We start from the raw sequence: 21,259 nt of genomic DNA, 5'->3' as shown, positions 1-21,259 counted from the left end.
CCGGGCGAGGAGCGGGCGGTCGGGGCTCCAGAGCAGCCGCGAGCCGGCCCGCGCAGCGCCGGGACCAGAACCCGCCGCCCCGGCGGGCCCGCCACAAAGGCCCCTCCCCGGCTTCCCGGCCGTTTGGCGAGTTTGTTTGTCTTATTTTTAATTTCTCCGAGGCCAGCCGGAGCAGGTTTGCTGGCAGCCGTACACCTCCAGCAGTCACGCGACCCGCCAGTCTCCCGGCGGCGCGCTCGGGAGGCGGGGAGCGGGGAGGCGCCGCGGCCGCGCCGGGGCCACCTTAAGGCCGCGCTCGCCAGCCTCGGCGGGGCGGCTCCCGGCGCCGCGACCAATGATCTCCTCCTCTGTTTAAATAGACTTGCGGTGTCAATCATCTTCTTCTTCGTCAGCCTCCCTTCCACCGCCATATTGGGCAACTTAAAAAAGGGGGCTCGTCTTTTCGGGGTGTTTTTCTCCCCCTCCCCTGTCCCCACTCTCTCGCCGCTCCGCGACTCCGACGCCGGCAAGGTTTGGAGAGCCGCTCGGTCGGCGGGACCCGCGGGCTCGCAGCGGCCGGGACTCGGACTGGCTCTGCCCCCTCCTCCCTCCTCTCCGCTCCTCTCCCCTCCCCTCCCCGCCCTCCTGCTCGCCCGTACACTTGATCGGCGGAGACTCGGGGCTGCCTGGCCGGGGCTGCCCCTCGCCCCCTCCCCCAGCCCGGCGCGCTCCTGACGCTCGGGCACTTACTCGTCCGTGTTTGTTTCTCTTGGCTCCGAGGGCAGTCGCAGGGTTTATAAGAGGGGCTCGGGCTGGGTCGGGGCGTTTCGCTTTGTTCGGTTTTGTTTTGCGAGAGCGCGAGAGAGGCGGTCGCCAAGCCCCGGGAGGAGGATGTCAAACGTGCGAGTGTCTAACGGGAGCCCGAGCCTGGAGCGGATGGACGCCAGACAGGCGGAGTACCCCAAGCCCTCGGCCTGCAGAAACCTCTTCGGCCCGGTCAATCACGAAGAGTTAACCCGGGACTTGGAGAAGCACTGCCGAGACATGGAAGAAGCCAGCCAGCTCAAGTGGAATTTTGATTTTCAGAATCACAAGCCCCTGGAGGGCAAATACGAGTGGCAAGAGGTGGAAAAGGGCAGCTTGCCCGAGTTCTACTACAGACCTCCGCGGCCACCCAAAGGCGCCTGCAAGGTGCCGGCGCAGGAGGGCCAGGATGTCAGCGGGACCCGCCAGGCGGTGCCTTTAATTGGGTCCCAGGCCAACTCAGAGGACACGCATTTGGTAGACCAAAAGACTGATGCACCGGACAGCCAGACGGGCTTAGCGGAGCAGTGCACTGGGATAAGGAAGCGACCTGCCACAGACGGTAATGACCCTTCCAGATGCATAAAATGTCTGTCTGTCTGTCTGTGTTTGTCTGCGACACTGCTTTCCCTGCTCGAGGGTCCTTAACCTCAAACTTTCTTTTCAGCGTATTCTGATTCAGCTCTTGGGGAGCGCACTTTCCTACTCTTAAGTTTTAAACGCTGTTTAGCTGATTCCTTGTCTGTTTATGACTTTTAAGTCAGAAGCCTGAGATTGTGTTATCTGATAATTTCTCTAACTGAAAACATCGCGGCTCCTCCCCACTTGCCAGCGGTAGGTGACAACGTTGGGATGTTTATCAATGGCCTCCCTCTTCCCTTTGGAGAGAGAGCTTTAGGGCGTAGAATGCACTTTCTGTTATGTGAAAACAAACTCATTTTGTGCCCTTAAAGGCCACAGGGAATGACAGAGCCAGGGTTGTGGGTGGAGGTGGTGGGTTTTCATCCCCTGACTAGTGGGCCAACTTCTGTCAGCCATTGTTTTTTCTAATAAAGATTGTTTGTGTTCTTTTAAAAATTCCCCCTCTCCCTTAGATTCCTCTCCTCAAAACAAAAGAGCCAACAGAACAGAAGAAAACGTTTCAGACGGTTCCCCCAACGCGGGTTCAGTGGAGCAGACGCCCAAGAAGCCCGGCCTCAGAAGGCGTCAAACGTAAACTGCTCGGTGGGTTGATTAACAGGAGCAAATAAGTGACACCGATTGGGGCTACAAGAATTCCTTGGTTTTCAGACCCCAAGATGCCCGATCTTAGTGGTGGCTGGCAGATTCAAGTTTGTGGGGTTTCATTTTGTTTATATTTTGTGAGGTCAAAAAAGTAAGAATGTGGAAGGCTGGAAATCAGTGTAAGGATACTGTAACTCTTCAGTGTTCTTACCTCCTGAGATCGTTTTCCTTTGAAGCACCCAATGACTAAAACAAGTGTCCCAGGCAAGTACTTGTAACCAAGGCCTGGTAGGTAGGAAGGTCAGTTTCCTGAGAGTCCCATCAAAACATGTTGGGAACAATAGGTTCTTTTTCCATCTGAACAAGAGCGGGGGTCTGCCTCTGTCCCACTCCACGAGAATTCATCTCCCAGAGGATCAAGTTGACTCGGTAGCACATTTTGACCATATGTGGCAAAATGGCAAATAAAAGATTTAACTTCGAGGTAAAAGTGAGGTACAAATGGCTCACATTTGGTTAATCAAATGGTTAGAAATGTGAAAAGAGAGGTATGTTGCGTATGTTCCTTTCTTTTATCTTTATCATTTCCATAAACTGTCACTTTCCCCATTTTCTGATAAGTTTGGGGGACAGAGAAGGAACCTGTGTACTGAAAAAAACCAAAATGGAAGGCTCAAAAATACTAAGGTTCCAACAGAATTTCTGATAACACTGAAGTTGCAAAGCAGAAGTTAAAGAAACTCTGCCAGAGTAAGCAGTCCAGGAACACGTCAGCATGTGTATGCTAATTGTGCTATAACAGGATAATTTGGATACTTGTAGGGGGAAATGGAGAGAAGATATTAGGGCTGGCAAAGGTAGGTCTACCCCGAACAAGGGAAGTGGAGATTTTTCCACCTACTAAAATATGATCAGCATGGAAAGCTAATTTGAATAATTCAGCCCCCAACTTTACATAGATTTGTCTACATAATGATTAAACTACATATATTAATAGTTTGTAAACTTCTAACAGACAAGGACCACGACCTCTTTTTTTCCCAAAACACACTCATAGCCCCGCATATGAAGATATCCTAGTAAATGTTGATGTTAACTTTTAAAATCCTCATTTATAAAAATTTGAAAATAAAGAACAGGGATGAAGGTTGGATTCAAATTTGTTTATTTTTAAATCAATATCATATCTAGGCCTTTAGTTACATGCATCTGATATTTTTCAGAGCAAATGCAAAACGGCACTAGTGGACCTCTACACTACTCCTTATATATGAAGTAGGTAAACTGGGTGAAAAAGTTTTCTGAGGTAAACTTAACACCTGCGGCTCTTGGTTTGTGACTTGTGGCCCAGCTCATCAGATGAGCCACAGTGAATCAGACCTACTGGATTCTGATCTGGCCCCATTCTGACATACAGAGAGGCACTTGTTAGTAAATATTGCCAGTTCAGAGAATACAGGAAGTAGTAGTAAGGACCTATTCACAAGCACTCATGTGTATGTTCTGCATATGACTAAGAAACTAGAATACTTCAGGGAGAAAACAAACAAACAATTTTCTTTGGAGAGCCTTTATAAGTTGTAATTCCAGTTGTTTTTCCAATTTAGAAAATTTTGATACTGAAATGTTAACAGTTTCTTAATTTTCCTGTCCATGTTCTTTCTTACTATCTTTGACCCCGATTCTCTAGACCAGGGTTTCTCAACCTCTGCACTACTGACATTTTGGGCCGAATATTTCTTTGTTGTGGGAGGCTGTCCTTTGTGTTGTAGAATGTTCTGGCAGCTTCCGTGAGCTCTCCCAGTAGATGCCAGTAGCACCCCCTCCTCCACACCCAGTGTGACAACCAGAAATGTCTCCAAACATTGCCAGATGCCCCTGGGGGGCAAAATTACCCACTGTTGAGAACCACTGCTCTAGACAGCAGTACACAGCACAGAGGACAGTACGAATCCAGTGAAAGAAATACTGGATGGAGATGACTCTAGTCACCAACTTTTAGTACATTCTTTGTTTTCCATCTCTCAGATATTTGCCAACCAAGACAGTAGCAAAATAATTCCTGTAATATATTGGCAATGTTATCTTAGTGCTTTTCTCTTAATTGTTTCTTCTTGTTTCTTTTGCAGAACTGAGTGTTTCCTTGTTGATCAGATACTTCACTGCTTGATGAAGCAAGGAAGATATAAATTTAAAAGTTTAAATACATATTGCTGACTCCATGGATTGGACATCCCATATAAGCACTGAACAGCAACAACACAACACTAAAATTTTAGGCACTCTTAAATCATCTGCCTCTAAAAGCATTGGATGTAGCATTGTGCAATTAGGTTTTTCCTTATTTGCTTCATTGTACTACCTGTGTATATAGTTTTTATCTTTTATGTAGCACATAAACTCTGGGGAAGGGAGGGCCGGGTGGGGCTGAGGAATTGGCATGGGTGGGGGTGGTTTGAAGAGCTTGCTTCGATTTACAGCAAGGAGAATATTTGACTTGCATGAAGAGAAGCAGCTTGGGGGAAGTGTTTGAGTTGTTTTCTTTAAAGATGTAATGTCCCTTTCAGTGAGAACTGATACTTCATTTAAAAAAATCATCCAGATTTGAACACTGGCTGGAAATAATTGCTATTTATTTTTACATGAAGCTTTTTCTCATTTGGGAGCTCTGATGATTCCGTTATGTAGACTTTTTTTTTTTTTTGAACAACAACAAAAAATGATCCTCAGTGCTCTCCCCAATTTCCCTTAAAATTGGAATTTACCAGTTAAATTATTCAGTAGTTTGGTAATCACTCCAGGTAATTCTGGGCAAAAATCTGGCACGTATGGGGGCAGTTCTGAATGCTCAGAATTGACCATCTAATTTTTATCAGATTTGCTGAGAAAATTTCTTAATTTTCTTTTCACTTCAGGGTATGTAGACAGTCAAAATAATTCTAAATCCTGGGATATTTTTAAAGATCTGTAAGTAAGTTGACATAAAAAATAATGAAATAATTTTTAATTTGAAGCTTCCCATCCTATTTGTTGATTTGCCCAAGGGAAAGTGGTTTTTTAAAGGACAGTGCATATGGAGAAAAGCACCCATGGGGTCAAGTGAAACGGATACTACATCTTTAAACAGTATTTTTACATTTCCTGTGTATGTGTATAAAACAAAACCGTTTGAAGTGTACCTGTGTACATAACTCTGTAAAGACACTGAAAATTATACTAACTTATTTATGTTAAAAAGAGATTTTTTTTTTTAATCTAGACAAATATACAAGCCAAAGTGGCCTGTTTTGTGCATTTGTAAATGCTGTATTGGGTAGAGTAGGTTTTCCCCCTTTCTTCTGTTAAATAATATGGCTATGCTTAAAAGATTGCATACTGAGCCAAGTATAATTTTTTTGTAATGTGTGAAAAAGATTCCAATTATTGTTACACATCAAGCAATCAATAAAGAAAACTTCCATAGCTATTCATTGAGTTGAGCTGTATGTAATGTGCTTTACCAAGCTTAAGGTATTTAACCCAGCATTCCAGTCACATTTACCCAAATATAATATGAAGTGGCAAATAGCTAGATAATTCAGGCCCACCATTCAGATAAGTTTTATGTAGGTCGGAATGTAGTGGTCACTCTTTTCCACTTACCCTGTATGGGTGGACGAAGCTTTAGAAGTGGAGAATAGGAAAGCCACATTTTCATATTAATGAGATGGTCAAAGTCTCTAATGTGAGTTCAGATATTTATGTCTTCTAGGATATGAATGTGTCAGAACCAAAAATTCTTACATAAGTGTAGGCTGATCACACATTTGCAGGATTGAAAATGAAACTAACATGGTGACTTCTCTAAATTCTGTGTTTACACATGCAGTGTTGTGAGGAATTTGAGCAATTGTTCAGACCATCTAATCTACACCTCTTGTCCAAAATAGTCAGATACATAGGTCTTTTAGAAATGAGTCTGCATTCCACGCTGATTTAGATAGAACAGGAATTCTTCGAATTTAACTGGTCATCACACACAAATTCCTCAATCTCTAAATTTCTTGGTTGTAATCTACACAACCCAAAACTGGTTAATCAATACCAAATCTGAGGGGTTAGGACCCCATATCCACATAGCAGAGACAGGTATTTTTTTATTTAAATAAGAAAAAAAAATTAAGGCATTTTAGAATCAGATTTATTAGGATGATTCCTGTAATTTCAAACTCTCTTAGGAAATGTGGCTAAGGTGTAAAAGTAAATTATTTTTTTCTAGGAATCTGCAAATGGTTAAATCGCAAAAATCTGGATTTGGGTTAAACTACTTTGCTCAAAATAACTTGCATTTAATTTATTGCACCCCAAAAGGGGCTCTAAACAAGATAATTTCAGCTTACTTTGACCCGAAATTGCTTTAAAAAAAAAAAAAAAAAGCAGGTTTGACTCCCCTCTTCTGCCGGGAAGGGAAAAGAAGGTCCTTCTGTGGCTGGGCCACATCTTCCAAGTAGGTATTATTTTAATTAAAGACTAAAGGTGTTTTTGTGATTCTATTCAAAACACGAAGGCAGGGTGTTTTTCAGGAAGAGACTGAGAAAGCAAGAAAAACAATTCAAAATGGGGAGGAAGGAGTGGAGAGTCAGGAAATAATGAAATAAAGTCTCTGTGAGCCAAAAAGGGTACTTTAAAAAGTATCTTTAATAGACGGGGAAGAAAATCCTCTTCTAATTGCTGCTTAGACTCTGTTTCTTTCCTAAATAGGCATCTTTAATGTGAATTTTTTGAGACTGTTTTAGGAGTAGCTGGGTCAGGAAGAAGTTGGATGCTTGCGGCGCCAGGCACGTTCACAGGAACGCAGCCCCCAAAGTCACCGTGTCCGTCTTTCGTCCGTTCTGTGTCAAGTCTCCAAATGCTTCCCCGGGATTCGGAGCGTCCTCTTCCCGACCCCGAACTTCAGGGCCCGCCGCGGGCGTCCCTCCGAGGAGATGCGGCCGCATCGCCAGCCACCCCCTGCCCCGCTACCCGGGCCACTACGCTGTCGTCTCCCCACTCTGCCCCGCAGTCCCACGCCCGTCCGCCGCGGCAGTTGCGGGGTCTGGCTGGCTGGGGTCTTGGAACGGAAAGACTATTAAGTCTTGCTCCTTGTCTGCAACTGGCAGCTCCCGCACCGCCTGGGTCGCTGCGCGCAGTTCCCGCGCCCGGGGTGCCCGCAGGCCCCGGAGGGCGGCTGCGCCTCGGCCCGCGCAGCGGGGCTGGGCGGTTTCTCCGAAACTTGCCTCCCTCCATCATCTCTCCTTTGGGCTAAGAAAGAAGCGAAAGCTCTCATTCCTCTCCACAATCAGACCCGTCACATCAGTACTCCGCCAACTCCGGGGCGCTTGGGGGATTTGAGCGGAGGGGAGAATCTCTCCGAATTCGTGGACCCTCCAGGGCAGCAGCCCGCTCCCACCCCCACCCCGGGCTCCAATGATCCGCAGCCCCGCGCATTTCGAAAGGCTTCTCCGCTCGCCAGCGGCCCAGGAGGGCCGCAGCCGCGCGCACGAGAGGTCGAGCGCTACAGCCGCTCGCGGGGGTCGCTTTCTTCCCTTACACCCGCTCTGCCAACTCCCCCCGTCGCATCCCCGCTGCCCAGTGCGGGGGACCAGAGCAGAGAAGAACTAGGAGAATGTAGGTCCAGGGGCATGACTGAGGGACGGAGGGGACCGTGGAAATCAACAGAAGAGGAGCGGGACGGGCGGCCTTTCAGGCCACCGTGCGCCCACCGTCCTGGCCGCGCGCAGCGACCTTTCCCGGCGGCCGAGGAAGGCTGCCTTCGCCATTTCATCTTCATCCCCGTGAACGTAGACACTTGTCCTTCTGAAGCCTTTTTGAATTGAAAAAGGTGATTTAAAACTCGCCTAGAATCTCCGATCTGTTTTTCAGAGTATAAATTTCTTTTTTTTAAGTTTGCCATCTCTTTCACCTGGGCCACACCCTACGCCCGCTCCCCTCCCTCCCGGCCAAAATTAAGGCAAAACTCCTGCGAGCAGAGCTGGGCGAGGGGAAGGGAAGAGTCCACGGTCACGCTAGAAACATCCCCCCTTCGGGGTGGTCACCGCCTGGATCTCGGCTCGCGTGGGGGGTGGGGCGGGGTGGGGTCAGCTCCGGCCAGACCCGGCAGAACCGAAAGTGTAGCATTTACACGTAAACTCAAGTCGCCGTGCGGCTGCCCGCGTACCGGGCCTGTCTCGCGTGGGGTCACACACAGCGAAGGCAGGAATCAGCAAGCGAAAAACACAAAAAACATTCGAGGCGTGATGGGCGCGAAACGTCGACGCGCCTCAAAGGGAACGTGAAGAAAAGGCAGGGAGAAGGGCGCGCAGCCGGGACGCGGGGACGGGGGATTGCATCATTGCAGCTCCCCCCCCAGAAAATGGGCTCCGAACCGCGGCCACCATCATGGCGCTCGGGCCGGGCCGCGCTTCCCGCGCGCCTTCCCCGAGCGCTCGGGCCACGGGCGCTGAGCCTCGAGCGAGCGTCTCGCAAACATGTCCCCTTTCTCTCCCGAGCGCCTGTCCCCCACCCCCGCCTTCCTTTTGTGTGCTTGTGGACGTGTGTGCGTGCGTCCCTGTGAGTGTGTGTGCGGACCAGGGAACTTGAAGATTTTTTTTCCTTTTTTCCCTCCCGTGCTGGTGGTTGTAAACTTGATTGGCATTGGCTGCGCCCACTGACCCCTGCGCCGAGTCCACTGAAAATTTAAGGTGGATCCGAGAAGCTACAGCTTCGGGCGGAGTCTCGCGCTTTAGCTAGTTTTGGAGAAAAAGAAAAAAAAAAAAAAGGCAAACCGTGCGCCCGCCGTGTTTTTACGAATCCCCTGCGGTACCAGCCCCCGCGCCCGCCCCGCCCGCCGCGCGCTGGCTCCGCCCACCTCCCGCTTCTTCCCCATTGGCCCGCGAGGGCAGTTTGAATTTTTTTTTTGGATGCCTGTTTTCTTGTAAAAAATACTGTGCCCCAGATTGTGTGACGAAACCTACTTCGGCAGCCCGAGGTGGGGTGTTGTAGCCGGTTTTGTGGAGGCTGGAGGGAGGAGAGTGGGTGGAGCTTCTGGTCCCAAATTTTTCCCCCGAATTGCGGTTGATAGGGTGCGGGCGGGTCGCGCAGCGTGGAGCCCCGGTCAGCAAACCGGAGATGCTCCGGCGAGGGCAGAGTGTAGTATAAAACGTTAATGGATGTCCGGGGCGCGTCGTTTCACCGGCTGCTGGCCAGAGGTACTAGGAGGCGCTGGCAGGAGCCCTGGCGAGGATGCACCTTTCCCCTGCCCTGGAAAGGTAGAACTGGGGAGGGCGGGAGGGTGAAGGTGGCCCGGAAAAGAACACCTTCTCATTTCCAAGGAGGGGGAGGGGAAGAAACTAACAGAAGAAACACAAATACAGCAAAAATGTATTATTTCAAGTGCCACCCAATCAGAATTTATCGTAATTCAGGCAGTCAGTGTCATTTTTACTGAATTAAATTTTTTTTCCCTGTCTGTGGTTTCCAGGGTGTTTTTGAAAGAAAATGTTAAAATCGAGATAGGAACTAAGACTTTGGAAGTGATTCTGATTTCTGGGTCTGGAATTAATTTCTTTGATAAAGTACGATTTAGGATGTTCCTTGTAATACAGATCTAATGCAAGTGATATTCTTCATTAATTATAACCCAGTAATGTTTTACTGTACTGTGAAAAATTTTAAAGTTTTTAATAATTCAAATCATTCTCCAAATCACTGTATCTCCAGGTTAATGAAGTTAGCATATATACAGTTTTGGGGGGTCTGTTACTTTTGTTGCAGTGTAGCTGACAATTTTAATGAGATGTCCAGTCCCAGCCTTCAGTGTAACGGTTCCCATCCTGTCCAACCTACAGTCCATATTTTAGTTCTAAAATCCCCCAGTACTTCCTAACCCAACCTTAAGTTTACTCCAAACCAACTAAACTGCACAGACCACCATAAAGCAACCTGATCGTTCCCTTAGAGTGGAATTTTTTGAGTTAAGATTGCTCCCCCACCCCCGCCATGGACTGGCTAGCCTCTGGAAGCAGTGATCTCCTCACCCCTGGAAGTGCCAGTCAAGCACTAGTCTGGATGACCCTTGATAGGGACATCTGGAAAAGATTCAAATATCAAGTGAATATTAGGACTAGTGATTATAAAATTCTGTTCCAGACCCTTGAGATACTGTATTTCCAACCTTGGAGTTTCTGGGTTTCTACTAAATTAAGCAATTTCCCTTGCTCATTACCATTTTCTAGAGTTGTACTGGCCAGTACGGTAGGCAGAAACCATTTGCACCTACTGAGCGCTTGAATGTGACTAGTCCAAACTGAGATGTGCTGTAAATGTTAAATATACTCGAGGTTTCCAAGAATTGGTATGAAAAAGTATGTTAAATATCTCATTAATAATTTTTATTTTGATTATATGTTGAAATAATTATATTTTTGGTGTATTGGGTTAAAATACTACATTTGTTTCATCTTTTTTTTTTTAGTGTGGTTCCTAGACAGTTTTAATTTATAGATATGACTCACACTGCATTTCCATTTGGATGTTGCTATTCTAGACCAACACCTATGGTAACTCAAAGCCCCATCTTTGAGATCGGTGGCTATAATACTGAGGAGTAGGTGGTAACTTCTGGCTGCCATCCTAACTTTCCAAGTTTAATTAAGGCCCAAATTCAGCCTTGGGAACCTTTATAAAGAATTCTGCCAAAACCTAACACTTACTGTTTAATCTTTGACACTTAGTATTGGTTTTTAGCCCAGATGATGTTCATATGGTACAGATATGTCTGATTAAATAGACTTGGTCACAGCTTTCAACATATATATATAGAAAACCTGGGAAGTCCAATATGTTAGGAGTGACTCGGGGGGAAAATTTAGACCCCAGACAGAGTCTCCACCGGTAACGCTTCACTACCTCTTGTCAGCAGAGAGGAAAGCTGTGGGGAGGTGGAGCAGTGTTCTCCTTCTCAGCTTGTATCTCTGACAGAAGATGGGAACAAGTGAAAATGTGTGCCATGTTTTGGGATAGGAATAGTCACCATGATAAAAATGGCAGTAAATTTATACCTTTTATGTTAAATTTGAACCTTTATACTGAATTCTGGTAAGTTTTGATCATCCTATTTTGTTCCATTGTTTGATTAGCTTAAACACTAAGGATCATATTATTTTAATTACTGTTTAGAATAGTTTTGTTGTTGTTGTTGTTTTAAATTTGTATGAATTTTTTCTTGGAGGGAGAGTAGGTAATTAGGTTTATTTATTTAGAGGAGGTACTGGGGATTGAACCTAGGACCTTGTGCATGTTAAGCATGCGCTCTACCACTGAGCTATTCCCTCCCCCCAGAATAGATTTGATTTAGAATAGTTTTAATTACTCATAGCACTAATCCTCTATACTCCAACCAGTACCTTTACTCTTCTTTTCAGAATTTTCCTGGCTGCTTCTGCTTGTCTTTTCCCCTGATATGGATTTGTTTATTATTATTATTTTTTTTTAATGGAGGTACTGGGGGTTGAACCCAGGACCTTGTGCATGCTAAGCATACACTCTACCACCGAGCTATACCCACCCGCTTCCAATATGGATTTAAAATGAATTTTGTCTAGTTGCAAATGTAATTCCTATTGGCATTAAAATATAAAGTGGGATCCATATCTCACACTTCATACCAGATAAATTCTTGAAGGATTAAAGAGTGAAATTAAAAAAAAGAAAAAAAGAAAAAAAAAAAGAAAGAAACCATAGACATACTAGAAGAGAGCTCAGAGGATTTTTAAAAATATAATCTCAGAGTGAGAAAGGTCTAAGTATGACACAGCACATAAAATCCGTAATCTAAATCTCTCCAGAATCATGACCTTGTCGTGATCCTTCTGGGTTTCCCTTTATATTCATAAATTCAATGACATAAAAATTAAAATGTTCTGCATGACAAAACCTGCCACAGAAAGTCAAAAGATGATGACATAGTGGTGATGGTTGCACAACAATGTGAATGTACTTAATGCCACTTAAAAATGGTTAAAACGGTAAATTTTGTTACATTGTAATTAACTACAATAGTTAAATAAATAAATATGTAAGTACAGCGGTCCCCCCTTATCAATGGATAATATGTTCCAAGACCCCCCACCCCGGATGCCTGAAACAGCATAGCACCAGACCCTGTATATGCTATGTTTTTTCCTGAACTAAGGGGTGGGTAGCATATACAGGATGGATACACTGGACAAAGGGATGATTTGTGTCCTGGGCAGGATGGAGCAAGACTGTCGAGAGATTTCATCATGCTACTCAGAAGGGCCTGCAATTTAAAACCTATGAATTGTTTATTTCTGGAATTTTCCATTTAATATATCCGGACCCCTGTTAACTGCTGGTAACTGAAACTGAGGAAAGTGAAAACAGATAAGGGGGAACTACTGTACTGGGATAATTTTAAAGTTCATCCATATTCCATCTAAAGGAATCTCACAATTGTAAAATGACTATCACTCAATAAAAAAAAATGTTAAAAAAAAGAAAAAATCTCACAGTGTTCTGTAGCCCATCCTTATTGAGGCTCTGGAATGAGACTGCTTGAGTTACCTAACTTATTGCATGTGAGACCCTTTTACAAGTTACCTCACATTTAATAGTTTCTGTTTCTTTAGCTATATAATGAGGATGCTTATAGCTCTCTCATAGGGTTATTAACACCATTCAGTGGGAAACTGTGTGTATAGAACTTAGCACAGTATATAATAAATAATAACCATTGTATGTATAATTAACAGAGACATACAGTTCTTATTTTGGATTCTCAAGTAACCACAACCAGCGCTATACTGACCTTGTAAATATATTTTCTCATTTTTAATTACTGCTATTGTTACCTTTAAGAAGAACAAATAATGGGGGGGGGATAGTTTAATAAACAGAAAACATACTGCAAAAAATGATTGAAATAGTAAGTTTTATGTATATTTTGGCACAATTTAAAACAAAGTTTGAAAAATAAGGCATTTATTGGGTGTACGGCCGTCTCTAATTATCTTAGAAAGGACCTGGTCTGGAATTGTTTGTGGTACTAAATCAGTAACACTCACACCCATATGCAAAGACAATGGCAAACTGGGAAAAATGCTGGCAACCCATATATCAAAGGGCTAATTTCCCTGATAAATAAAGAATTCCTTCAAATCAATGAGAAAAAGCAAACAATCCAATAGAAAAGTAAGCAAAGGATATGAACACAGGTTTTAGAAAAGGAAATACAAAAAGGTCTTAAAATGCGAAAACATGCTCAATTGTAATTCAAGACTATTGGGATGTAAGTTATGTACAGAATACATAAGTTTAGGCAAATAGACTTACAGTTAGCATCACTCAGATACAAAGTTGGCCATTATCCTTTCTTGATAGTTTAACACTTACTTCCCTCCCTTGAATCCAAAACTGAGTGATTTTTTTTCCAGCTTTATTGATGGCCAGAGAAGCAAAGAGTTTGCATGTGTGGAAGCCATGACCACCTTTCAATTTCAGTGTGAAATCCCTCTCATCCAAGCCATTTAATCGTTGGTTTAGTGGCATCACCTTACTTGCCCATAGAAATCCCCAGAATCAGCCTCTTAAAACAGGTACAACAACCTTTCTCAACCCATCTCATCCTTCCTGCTTTTAATGCTTGTATATTGTCAGATAATCTGAGTCCAGAATCACTACCTGATTCTCACTTTCCCTTCAGATTTGCTATTCTTTTAAAAACTTCAAGCAGAATTTATTATATGATAAATATGAAATGTCCGATCAGTAGAGAGGGACAATATTATGGAAAAAACGGTGTCAGGTTATAGCTACCATGTGGGAAAAATGTTACATTCCTACACACACATACATATTGTATTTTATTTTATAGATTGTAGTTTAGTCTTTGATTTAGCAGTTAGACAAATTTACTTAGGGAAATAATCACATGTGTGACTAAATACATATTTACCAGAATGGTCATTGTTAAGTTATATATTAGATTTTAAAAGGAAATGAAAAAGTAAGCTAACAACATCCCCTTAGATACAGGATTACAGGATAGATTATTTAACTGAACCAACTATAGTATGTACAAGTATAACACAGATTGCAGCCATTAAAACACCCCATGCAAATTTGTATGTATTAATAGGAAAATTCCATAATATTAAACCTGGCACAGAACAATATGGTATGATCCCATTTTTACAAAAAAATTTAAAAATTCACATATATGCCTAGATTGACCTGGAAGGTTACTGCTCCCGTTTCTGAGAGTGGGGTTGTGAAGAGACTTTATACATTTTATTACTGAGTGCATTTTGTATAATGGGTTTTAACAAGAAAAAAAACCATAAAGATATTTTAAATTTGAAAAAATTATCTTTACAGTTCTTTTTTTGGATTAAAAATTTTTTTAACATTTTTTATTGATTTATAATCATTTTACAATGTGTCAAATCCCAGTGTAGAGCACAATTTTTCAGTTATACATGAATATATATATATTCATTGTCACATTTTTTTCTCTGTGAGCTACCATAAGATCTTGTGTATATTTCCCTGTGCTCTACAGTATAATCTTGTTTATCTATTCTAAAAATTCTTTTTATTTAGGTGAAATTTACATAAAATCGACCATTTTAAAGTGCACAATTCAGTGGCATTTAGTACACTAACAATGTTGTGCAACCATCTCCTCTTGATATTGATTCTTAATTCTGTTGATTCATTCTGTATCTTTTTCTTTTCCTTGCAATTCTTTGAGGAACCTGGTGGGTTTTTTTGTTTGTTTGTTTTCTGGGTTTTTTGCCTCTTGGGTTTCCTGAAATCTGGATTTTTCTTATTGTATACTCAAACTGTCATTTAATATGTTCCTCTTTTCCTGTATCTTTACATTTCTTGAACACAGAGAAAGTTTCTCTTTGTGTGTCATATACAGTCTGTTTTCAAACATTAACAGAGAACAAAGCATTTCTAGACTTCATTTCCTCTTCATTTTTCTATTTAGTTTCAGATACCATTAAATCCATATATGAGTTATGAGGACTGTGTGTGTATCGGGGTATATTGGTTTTGCTTCCAGGGCACAGAAGTGAGGTATGTAAATATCATCCCCATTAACTCAGGGATATCTTAACAAACCATGGAAAATTGAGCCTATTCCATCTTTTTGCCACAGGGAATCCTGTTGGTAATATAATCCCAAACCTCACATTCCTTGATCTTTGGCATTTGGCACACCCAGGGATTCTGCCTGGAATTCAACAGATGAACCGCCTGCCGTAGTTTTGTTACTTAGGACCTAGTGCTGGGGAGATCGTTTTAAATTTCAAGTTAGTGGACCAGTCTTGAGCTGTCACTTTCCATGGGACTGACCTGGGTCCAAACTCAGAATCTCAGAATACCTGGAATGGGAGAACACTGCATCCAGTATTCATTTTACAGATGAAAAAAATCAAATCCATGATTTCCTGTAAAGTAGGGAATATAAACAAGATGATTTATAGGTTCCTTCTGGCTTACAATTCTGGGATTCCTGTTTCCTAGTCAAGATCACGAATTCCATCCCCTGTGGATCAGGTTATTTTCCAGGGAAGCTAGATTCCTGATTTTTGGCCATAAACCACATAGTCATGGGAGTCAAAGGAAGATGATAGTACAAGAATGTCAGCTGAACAGTGATTATTATCTTCACAGAAACAGGCACGTGAAGGTATAACCTAGTGCTTGCTCAGTGGTGCCAAACACTGTTTCGCTGTTGCCTGAATATTCATGGAACCCCTTCTAAGGGCCAAGCTCTGTGTCTCCACGTGACAGACAGGATCGCTGACCTCATGAAACTGCTGGCTGTTGGAGGAGATGGACAAGGAGTCACAGCTATAATTGTTAATTTGTGCTGTGGAGGGACCTTGCTTTGTGCTCCATTGGTTTGGGCCCCATACAAACGTGTCCAGCTGAGAGATCAGGCTGGGGCTGAAGTCCAAACACTATCCCCAGGCCAGTCTATGCTCACCGAAAAGAAACAAGCCTTTAAAAATGCATCTCTCTCTGTGTGGTGCCTTCTGCAGTCCCCTGGGTTGTAATGGCCGCCCTGCAGGATGCTATAAGAGTTTGGCCCACAGGGTCTCACCTAGGTGGGGGCTAGGAAGTCCCTGCTCAAAAAAGTACCTCAACTGAGACCTAGAGACTGGGCAGAAGTTAACCAGTTGAAGGCTGGAGGGGGAAGGAAGTGATCTAGGCAGAGCCCTGCCCCAGGCCCCATGTCCGGGAAGGCCTTTGAGGAAGTGAAGGAAGGGGCTTGTGGCTTGGAGGCAGCAGACGGGGCAGCAGGACTGAGGGCTAGGACTGGAGCTGTGGGCAGGTGCAGATGGTGATAGGCTTTTGGACTTTACATCAGGAGTGATGGGAAGCCACTGGACAACTGAAGAGAGTGACTTTAGTTAAGCGTCGATTAAACTCTCTCATTTCCTCCTTTTGTCTAATTCAGGCCAAACCCTTAGTCTCATATTGGGATCATTCCGACAGGGTGTGGCAAAGAAAGTCCAGGCTCACACCTTTGTATCTCTTTGAGATGCTATTCAACATACACAATGTCAAAAAATGTTTTAAAACTCTGGCCTTAGTAAACTATGGTTACCAAAGGAGAAAGGGCAGGGAGGGGTAAATTAGGGGTTGGCGATTAACAGACAGACATTACTACATATAAAATAGATAAACAACAAGGCCTTACTGTATAGCACAGGGAACTATATTCAGTTTCTTGTAATAACATATAATGGAAAAAATATGAAAAGAAAAAATAATATATGTATGTTTATGTGTCACTGAATCACTCTGCTGTGCACCTGAAACTAATATTGTAAATCAACTACACTTCAAAAAAAAAACAAAACACCCAACTTCTTGTCTCAATAAGTGAAGGGGACATGAAGTCCTTGGACCATCAGAATGGATGCTGGTCACAACTGATTTATTGCAGATTTCAAAGGCGGTCCCAGGCAAGTACCACGGTCAGGTGTCGGTCTGCAGAGTCAGCCAGCTGATGTCCTTCTGTTACGCCTGCTACTGGTTCAGCTTGCGTTCTCTTCATTGTCAACCTGAGCTGATTGCTTGGGTTGTTTCAGGGGCCAGTTCACATTTTGCCCTTTGCCAGTATAGTTAGTGTGAATCCTCTAAGCGAGTAAACAGCTGAGGGGTGAATATGAAATCATTTTCTTTGAAAAGCTAGGCATTTAATTTTTTTTAAACTTACTTATTTTACTTTTTGTGGGAGAGAGGGAGGTAATTAGGTTTGTTTATTTATTTATTTTTAGAAGCAGATACTGGGAACTGAACCCAGAACCTCATGCATGCTAAGCATGCACTCGTACCACTTGAGCTACACCCTCCCTGCTTAGCTCAGCATTTTAGCCTTTCATTTTTACTGAGCACCTGGATTAAGTGTTCACAAATACTTTGTTCAGACGATTCATTATTTACATATTTGGTTGTGGAAAGAGACTTCAAAAGAGGAATAGTAAAAGTGGACAACCCACGGGGATTTTGGGTTTGTTTTTTTTTTTTTTCCCAATTGAAGGTTAGTGAAAGAGAGACCTCTGCTGGCTAAACTGGTATAATGACCTAGAGTTGGTCTATCCCTTAAGCTTTTACATGTGTTGCAAATTGATTGCTCACAGTTTATTCATCTCGGCTATCAATTCAGATTCTTCTGGAGCTGATCTAAGTGACTGTCATTCCCAGCCCCAATCCCAGTTGTTTCTGTTTCAGTCTTTAGTCGTAGTCTTTCATATTTCTCAAACACAAAAGCGCTAAATATCAGCCCCCGCCAAAACCCAGACCTGACATACCTCCTGCATCTTATCTTCTTTGCTTCCTTTCTCTCTTCTGCCCTCCGCCTCCCTTCCTCCTCTATGCCAGTAAAATAAAATAAAACAAACCTTGGCTCAAAAGAGAGAACCGCTGATGGAAAGTGAGAAGGAGGGAACAAAACCCTTATCTCTAGCATATCCTCTACTGGCTGTGGAGCCCTGGGGCCCGCGTTGGGGGTTATACACCTGAGAAGAGCTGGGAATCCCATTAGCGTCTTCTGATGGATTTGTGCAACCGTGGGAATGTGAGATTTGGTGAATGGCCGACTAGACGCTCTAGACTGTGGAGGGTGCTCACATGGGAGGAGAAAGGGGACAGTCTACAGGAGACCTTTTGTGTGTCGACAGTAACAGCCACAATGATGAGGGCCTACTACGTGCCGGGCCCTGGGCCAAGTGTGTGATGTACCTTAATTCTGTTTCTTGCTTTTCCTCTCTCTTCAGAATCTCAAGAACACCTTTCTCTGGGGAAAAAATAAAATTAATGTATGTGTGAATAACTTGTAACAAGGCCTCCCTCAAAATAATAGCTATGTGTGTGTTTGCTGTCTTATCATTATATTTTCGCTCTGGAATATGCCACAGCCTCTGCTGTGCCTTCCCGTACTGGCTAGAGAAAGTTCTACGCTCACGTCTACGGTAGTGTCTCTGGCCCCCGGGAGCAGAGCTGCAGGGATGCCTCTGGTTTGGTGCGTGGCTTCCACACAACGGCCCCCCTTTGCTGCCTTCCCAGGTCTAACCCGCTCTCGCTCCTGAAGTACTCGTGCTCATATTTTCTTCTTCTTCTTTTTTTTATTATTGTTAAGAAATTTACTTTGTGGAGAACTCAAAGTAACAGTGAGGAAAAAACTTGAGACCTTCAAGTGCACAGAGGAAAAGGGCAAAGTGTGAAAATAAGAGAAATAATGAAGGATATGGAGAACAAAACCCCCAAATTAGAGGCACATTTAACAATAAGGATCTGATAAACCAATCAATGTTTGTAGGCAATAACTACACTTATTACATCATTGTCATACTAACGTGAAATGTTAGTATCCAGTGATGATCATTTTAATGCTCATAGGGGACCTTAAGTCATCTAGCTCAAACCTCTCTTTTGAGAAGACTGAGGTCCAGAGAGGCTGTCCATGGCCCAAGGTTACCCAGCCAGCGGGTGGCTGAGGCAGGACTGGAACCCAGAGCTCCTAGGTTCTCCAGCTTCAGCACTTCCTGTATGACACCCGCCCTCTCCTCGGTCCGCATTGTGCAAGAGACGGTTTTCACCTGTACTTTTTGCTCCTCTTTTCTAAGGCCCCCACTCCTCCCTGCGGCACACAGAGAACCCGGGCCCATCAGCGCAGCCAGCAGGCAGCTTCTCTGACCAGCCCTGGGCAGCCTTTCTCTCTCTCCTCAAGTTATTTATTCTGTGGCACTCACAAATCGCTCAACTCACAAAATTTACCAAAAGATGTTCGTAGACTTCTATCCCTCTTGAAATGTCTCCTGATCTTGGCTCTTCTATGCTGCTTGATAGTGCTGAGTATTTTTCGTGGCCGCCTTAAGTTTTCATTTGTAAGAAGTTGCCTTGTACTTAGTTGAACTCTCCCCACCCCCTCAGTGTAATACAGTACCTTTTACTGGAAAAATAGCCTCTTAACAGAATAAATCTCTGACTCTCGGAGTTTCAGGTACTGTGGCCAGTCAATTATAGAGCTATTTGGAAGCAGGGGTCATAGAAGAGTTTCAAATTATACCTTATAGTTTCTAATCTGGTGCCCTGGGTATACTGTTAAAATTGACCAAAGTTTTGTAAATGAGAAATCACCTTATTTCAGTATTGCTGCTGAATTAATTTAGGAACCTGGCAGTTATTGAAAGAGAGCTCATGATGTATGCTGGGCTGTGTTAGGCCCTGAAGGTGTTTGAAAAGAAGTTTGACAGCTGCCTGTCTGTCCCCTTCTGGCTGCCTAGAAGGTGGATAAGATGGATGCAATTTGAGGAGGCATCTTTTGTTCCTGAGGATAGAAGGTGCATTGTGGAGCAGAAAGATACAGGGACTAGAGGCGATGCTGTACCAGCTCTGCATCACTTTATCTCCAGAATTCCTTTAAAGAAAAGAAAAATAAACTTCTATCTTGTTTAAGCCACTATTATTTCTGGGCTCTGTTGCTAGCTGCCAAATGCAAATCTTAACTGATACAGAAATCCTTGAGGATTTTTGAGCAAGGAACTGATTCTGATTGGGAGCTGTGCAAGAGACAGGTTCAGGGAGACGGGTGTTCCGGGACCTACGAAGAGATAAAGTTGGCTTGGTAGGTGGGGACAGATAGTGGGGGGGGGGGACTTTGAATGAGGAGAATACACATCTTGCACAGGGTGGTTGGTTTTGTTTTTTCCGCCAGGACACCTCTGCTCAACTCCAATTATACTGTGGTTATTTAAATATGTAGTTACTGAGTAATTTGCATTCTGCTCTTGTCAAGTGGCCTGAAAGCTGTGGAGATTGAGAAGATGGGTACTCTTTGTGTCTTAAAAAGCAGGCAAAAGCTGGAACAGGAAAAGAGTATCAGTGTTACAGTAAAGTGAAGTTACTATGTTTTCAGAACTCCTGCAGATATTTTCAAGGAAAGGAACTTTTGTTACATGTGACTGGCTAATCAAGATACATTTGAAATGTATCCTTTACTGGATAGCAACTGAAAATAATATTTTTAAAATATATCTAGGGGTAACTTGCAGAGATAACTTGGAGTAACTTACGAGATAATTGATGTGCTGAACATTTCTAAAAAGGAAAACAAATCTATTTTATTAACTTCCTCTATGCTTCATGTAATCACACTGAGTAACAGACGTCTCTTTGTAGTAAACTTTTCATCTTGAGGTTGCGCAGGTAATTTTACACTTCTTGGATTGGAAGATGTTTATCGTTTACAGGGGTTATAAAAATAGGATAATATAGCCAAAAAAAAAAAAAAGACATAGCCTTCCTCTGAGCTAGATATGCTAACCAAATATTCCCAATCTGTTTCCTTAAAAATGGGTTGGCAATTCTAAAGTTCCTTCTAAATCTGGCTTGAACAAGGAATTAGAAGTTTTAATGCAATTACAAATTTCAAGGTCCCTCAAGGCAGTGGCCGTCAGCCTTTCTCCCCCTGCATGTGTAAGGCAGATGTGTCCAGTATTACCTGGAAATTCTTTTTTTTTTTTTTAATGTATCCCTTAACAGAGGCACTGGGGGCTGAACCCAGGACCTTGTGTTTGCCAAGCATATACTCTACCACTGATCTATGTCAAATATACTACCTGGAAACTCTAGCTCATTAATTATGTCTTACCACTCTTTCCCTTCTTTTGGAAAAAATACAGTCGAATTT

The 21,259-nt window shown here is 43.3% G+C and overlaps 3 protein-coding genes across 4 annotated transcripts in view; all 3 read left to right on the top strand.

The window, feature by feature from the left end:
- The first annotated feature begins 325 nt into the window (after positions 1-325).
- CDKN1B (cyclin dependent kinase inhibitor 1B) lies at positions 326-5,473 on the top strand. Of its 2 annotated transcripts, XM_006199874.4 has the most exons (3): positions 333-1,345; positions 1,878-2,007; positions 4,137-5,473. In XM_006199874.4, exons 1-2 carry the CDS (start codon positions 871-873, stop codon positions 1,997-1,999), a joined length of 597 nt encoding a protein of 198 aa, XP_006199936.1. In that variant the 5' UTR covers positions 333-870; the 3' UTR covers positions 2,000-2,007; positions 4,137-5,473. The 2 variants fall into 2 exon arrangements, with proteins under 2 accessions (XP_072810406.1, XP_006199936.1); XM_072954305.1 differs by lacking the exon at positions 4,137-5,473 and having other exon boundaries at positions 326-1,345; positions 1,878-2,656.
- A 3,683-nt stretch (positions 5,474-9,156) lies between these two features.
- Positions 9,157-21,259, top strand: part of DDX47 (DEAD-box helicase 47) — a 63,031-nt gene continuing 50,928 nt past the window's right edge. Inside the window, exon 1 of the mRNA XM_006199876.4 lies at positions 9,157-9,293. The gene's annotated coding sequence lies outside the window, so the exon portion shown is untranslated. The remainder of the gene's footprint in view (positions 9,294-21,259) is intronic.
- APOLD1 (apolipoprotein L domain containing 1) overlaps positions 9,168-21,259 on the top strand; it is a 39,165-nt gene continuing 27,073 nt past the window's right edge. Inside the window, 1 exon segment of the mRNA XM_031670654.2 lies at positions 9,168-9,293. Within this exon segment, the coding sequence (XP_031526514.2) occupies positions 9,195-9,293 (99 nt within the window). The 5' untranslated portion in view covers positions 9,168-9,194.

The sequence above is a fragment of the Vicugna pacos genome, chromosome 34, assembly GCF_048564905.1.
Source record: "Vicugna pacos chromosome 34, VicPac4, whole genome shotgun sequence".
Lineage (NCBI taxonomy): Eukaryota > Metazoa > Chordata > Mammalia > Artiodactyla > Camelidae > Vicugna > Vicugna pacos.
The sequence above is the reverse complement of the archived record's forward strand: the minus strand, read 5'-3'. Positions and strand labels throughout refer to the sequence as shown.

What these genes read in the sequence shown, in the direction of transcription:
- CDKN1B (XM_006199874.4), top strand. Translation starts at nt 871, where the DNA reads ATGTCAAACGTGCGAGTGTCTAACGGGAGCCCGAGCCTGGAGCGGATG. An exon ending in GAAGCGACCTGCCACAGACG is followed by an intron (nt 1,346 to 1,877) that starts GTAATGACCCTT and finishes CCTCTCCCTTAG; the next exon opens with ATTCCTCTCCTCAAAACAAA.